We start from the raw sequence: 5,094 nt of genomic DNA on the forward strand, positions 1-5,094 counted from the left end.
AAAGAAATTATCTGTCAACACTATATGCTGTGCCACCCAATGTATACATTTGATGTTCATCATGTAAAAATATGTAACTAACAGTAGCAGCCTATTGGGCATCAAAACAAGGGTCGATATCTACCCTAACTAAGAACTCCTATAATACGACATCACAACAAGGTCAAGCCTCTAAACCTCAATCGTAAGGTACAAGGACATTGGAAGGTCATCAAATAAACTCCATTTTGCAAATTGTATCCACTATATCATTAGAAGAAAAAATGGTAATGAATGACATGACCTAGACCAGTCAAAATTTGTTCACATGTTTAATTAATTTGCTTTCATTATTCAAAATCAATAACGAGCCACCACATGATCTTCCATAGTGACATGTAGACTTAATACAGGTATGGTATACAACTTCAAGGTAGAATTCATCTGTGAAGTTCTCTATGCACAACTTTCACTAAGTATATATGTAGAACACGAGTTCATTCAAAAGGACACACTCTTATGTAGAAAAAGGATTATTCTTTCTTTCTAATAAAGAATGTCCTAATACATCAGAGAGTAGACACGAACAATGTTTCTGTGTTATTTGAATGTCTTCATATTTGGGCAAAGTTTCAGGCAACCCCCAAATCAATGCGTCATCTCTCTTTTATATGTTACACTCAATATGAACAGAATTTACTAACAAGTAGTGTTCAACACAAATGCTGGAAATAGAGCACTAGTCATTGTTTCTTTCTTATTCCTACATATTTCAACTAATCCAAAAAAATGATTCATTAAGAAATTTTATTGCCTGCCACCTATTGCAAGCAATAAACCCAGTATTTGGCATCTCAATTTCAATGAAATCGCAACGACCCAGAAGCTCTCCATCATTCCTCTTCCATTCCTTTCATTCAACATTGCATAAACCACTTCTTCTCTTCCAAACAAAGCCCAATGGAAATTTATCCTTGATGACTCCGAACATAAAAATCACTTACCGATTCAATTTTGTCGATGAATACGAATATGAACCACTTACCGATCTGATTCATCGTTTGCATACGAAACACGAGACAAGCTCCTTTGAAGAGGTTGTTGACTGGCTTTTGCAAGGCCGTGTAGCATATAGATAACATCCCCTATGTCTTCGAGATAATACTTAGCTTTACTTGGCTTTCTCCCCACAGTGCACGCAAAGACTTCTGCCGATGGAGCCACAACGGCATCTGCTATGCTCTCAAACATGTCTTCATCTGATTTGTCATCACCTATGCACAAAACAAAATCCGGCGGTGTGCCTCGGCTTGCCATCGATGCAAGAAGCCTCTTTGTTACCATACCTTTGCTTACACCCTGTTAAATGTCTTGTTTTAGGGAAATTTTTCAAATTTGCATTTCATTTTTCAGGTATCTAATGAAAGGGTTTTTTGGAAATATCATCTTATACACCCTTTATCCAAAATTGAAGGAATTACCCATATTTAAAATAGAAGTTAAATAAAGTGATTAAGAAAAAAATGCCCAAAATAAATAACTCAAAAACAATCAATGGAAATTTTGTAATTTTTGGCACGTAAAACCAAGTAGAAATTTAAAAGACTAACAAAAATGGATTCATACCTGGGGTTTCACTTCCACGATATTTTTACCACGCGTCACCACCACTGGCTCATTCCCAAGGACACTCTCGAGATGATCTAGCAACTCTTTTGCTTGCCAGGCACCAAAGTCAGGATCAGCATCTCGATGATGCCATACAATTGCACTCTCTTTTGCTTCGATGAATGAGCCATCAGTACTCTCTGTATATAGTTGCATTATCGGACCAGCCACTTGTTTCCACTCAAACTCTGATTCTGGTACACAAGTCTCCCAATCTTCATCCCGGTTCCATCTAGAGAAGGTCAAATTCTCAGCATTTATGTCATAGCAATATCATTATGACCACACCAATGCATACAATAATGACAAGGATGGATTTGGCAACCTAGGATTTAAGGATTGGCCTTTGTGGTACGAGCACCAACATAGCTAATCCTTAAATATAACCAATAGAAAAGCTGCAGCTACTCTATTTCTAGCACGAAGCATGTCATACTTCATATATTTCCCAGTGATCTTACAAATCCCTTGAAAGAACAAACTACCCGACTAGATATTTTCTCAAAACGCACAATATTTATGAAAAACCATAACAACATAAAAGCCACGATCGTTTACCATAACATTAGATTTGCTTGAATGAATGGCATACCTCATATAATAACCATGCTCTGTTGCAATGCCAAGGTTCTTGCAGGGAGAAAACCAACCAGAAAGATCTTCACGACTGCGTCCACTTACAATGAATACCACATTTTTCAGATCATTGCATAAGGCATTCAAGACTGATATTATTTCTCCGCCTGGAGTTTTATTTATCGATGTTTGAGATACCATTGTACCATCATAATCGAGTAAGATGGCATGGTTTTTGGTCCTTTTGTAGGCTGATATGATGTGTTCGGGTGATAGCTTTTTAAAATTGGGGTCAAGCGCTATGACCCGAAAATTCAGCCCAAAACCTATGCCCCAACACCGCCTCTTTAAATGATCTTTACATGCCCTTTCCAAGTCTTGCATAAAGCTCCGTGCCCAATAGGCAACATCATGAGTGCTCACATACTTGAAATGCTTTTCATGCCTCAATTGCTTTTCCGATTCAGGCATTGTGATGGCCATGTTTAATGCATCAGCAACAGCCACTACATTCCAAGGGTTTACTCTGATAGCTCCGCTTAAAGAAGGAGAACACCCAATAAACTCTGACAAGACAAGCAAGCTTTTTTTGGGTGGATCTTCAATAGAAGCAAAGTGTGAATCCAGTCTCTCACACCCCTGCCTACTAACTATATATTCATATGGTATCAAATTCATACCATCGCGGACAGCTGTCACGACGCAACACTCTGCAACCGTATAATATGCAAGTCTTTCATAGAAAGGAACTGGCCTTTCAAGAAGCACAATGGGCACATACCCTTCTGCAGTTCCAAACTCATGGTTTATCCTCTCCACCACACCATATACTTCAGCTGTCACTTCTTCCACATCCTTTCCTTTGCCTCGGGCTGGATTTACGATTTGCACCATTACTACCTTTCCTCGTAGATCAGGATGCTCCTTCAATAGGTTATCCAATGCGAGAAGCTTCAATCCAATGCCTTTGAAGATATCCATGTCATCAAGCCCAAGCAACACAATCTTCCCTTTGAATTCTTCATTAAGCTCAGCAATCTTATCTTCTGTTTCTTGAAGGTTCAATCCTGCCTGAAGTTGACCCATATGAACACCAACAGGCATTATCTTGATAGTCACATCGCGGCCATAGTACTCTAACCCTATATACCCCCTCTTTGATTCATATTCAAGGCCAAGCATCCTGCTACAGCATGATAGGAAATGGCGGGCATAATCAAACGTATGAAATCCTATCACATCGGCATTCAAGAGACCTCGTAGAAGTTCATCTCGCACCGGAAGTGTCCGATAAATTTCCGATGAAGGAAAAGGGCTATGGAGGAAGAAACCCAACTTCACTCTATTACATTTCTTCCGAAGCAAAGTTGGCAAAAGCATGAGGTGATAGTCATGAACCCAAACAAAGTCATCATCAGGGACAATGACCTCCATGACTTTTGCAGCAAAAGTCTTGTTAACTGACACATAAGCTTGCCAAAGAAGTCGATCAAATCGATTACCATGGTCGGGTGCAAGGGGAAGCATGTAATGAAAAAGGGGCCAGAGCATTTGCTTACAAAAACCATGGTAAAACCGGCTTCGAATCTCATCAGAGATGAATACTGGAAAACAATTAAACATCTCATGAAGATTTGCTGCTACATCTTCTTGCTCCGATGGCTCGATCTCACATTTAAGGAAACCAATATATATGACTTCCATATCATCAGGGAGACCATCTTTGAGTTGCCAAAGCAATGAATCTTCATCCCAACTGAATGACCAGGATTTACCATCGGCTCGCTTCTTGCCATTCAAAGGTAAAGTGTTAGCCACTATAATGCATCTCTCTTGAGAAACTGAAGACGTGGCATCCGAGTAGACACTACTTGTGTAGTCATCGTCTCGAAGCAGATCAGATAAGATACCAGGCACTGTGCACGATCGGGGTAGCTTCTTTGCTCCTCTTGAGAAATTAGGGGGGTTATAATCCCCTGTTAAATCTAACAGATTTGTATATGATCTTGAAACCATGGCTTTTTCCCCCTTCAGAAAAGAAAGAATACCTCTCAAATCACAAAACTAAGTTATTTTACGCCAATTTTCACAACCCAAGATGCCTTTTTGCCCAGAGAAAAGAATCCATTCAACAAAACATATACTAAAAAGGTATGACTGACCTGTTGGGCGATCAGATAAAGCCTACAATGTTGACGATGATGAAGATAGTTCCAGAAGGAAGACAATTTAGGCTTTCAAACAGATCGTGAAACAAAGAAACTCCGTCCAAATGATGAAAGAGACGGTGAAGAAAACAGAGCCAAATGAGTTAGGGTAAAAGGCGCTTATCAAAAACAAAAGATGAATTGAAGGGTGTGTGTGTGCAAACAATATGAACGAAAGGCAGAAGGGGGAAAAAAACAGAGAAGAATAGAATCAAAGTGGAAGAAGAGGAAGTGGAAGAGGAAGATTTAGATTTTGGAATATAAAAGTGTGTTGTATAGATAGGGTGTGAGTTTAAAGCATGGTGTAGAGAGAGAGACAGAGAGAGAGATGGCTTTACAAGCATATCATTGTCACCATCATCATCATACATACATACATACATACATTAACATACATGCATGCATACATACATACATACATATAAATGTGTATACATATATAGCTCTAGTCAATCAATCCATTAGGCTTCTTTATTCCATACTAATAGTTAGCTACTCCAATCTGTGTGCAACTCATTCACGAATCACGATCATACCTTTACTTCTTCATTCGCCATCATCTTCCTGAAAGCGTATAAGCTCTGGGTCGAGACTCAATCCATGTTCATGTCCCACATTGTTATTGATCGCAAGAAATGATATGGGTTACATTGGGGACAACTCC

General features: G+C 39.1%; 1 protein-coding gene across 1 annotated transcript; it reads right to left on the minus strand.

The window, feature by feature from the left end:
• Positions 1-310: 310 nt before the first annotated feature.
• LOC147848271 (alpha,alpha-trehalose-phosphate synthase [UDP-forming] 6-like) lies at positions 311-4,582 on the minus strand. Its single transcript, XM_087338537.1, has 3 exons — positions 2,240-4,582; positions 1,606-1,879; positions 311-1,338 (listed from the first exon to the last, which is right to left on the minus strand). The coding sequence occupies exons 1-3, from the start codon at positions 4,237-4,239 to the stop codon at positions 1,021-1,023; spliced, it is 2,592 nt and encodes an 863-aa protein (XP_087194663.1). The 5' UTR covers positions 4,240-4,582; the 3' UTR covers positions 311-1,020.
• Between the last annotated feature and the right edge of the window lie 512 nt (positions 4,583-5,094).

Source organism: Azolla caroliniana, unplaced genomic scaffold (genome assembly GCF_043228905.1).
Source record: "Azolla caroliniana isolate FFs.n. ecotype wild unplaced genomic scaffold, voAzoCaro1.0.p SCAF_425, whole genome shotgun sequence".
In the NCBI taxonomy this organism is placed as follows: Eukaryota; Viridiplantae; Streptophyta; class Polypodiopsida; order Salviniales; family Salviniaceae; genus Azolla; species Azolla caroliniana.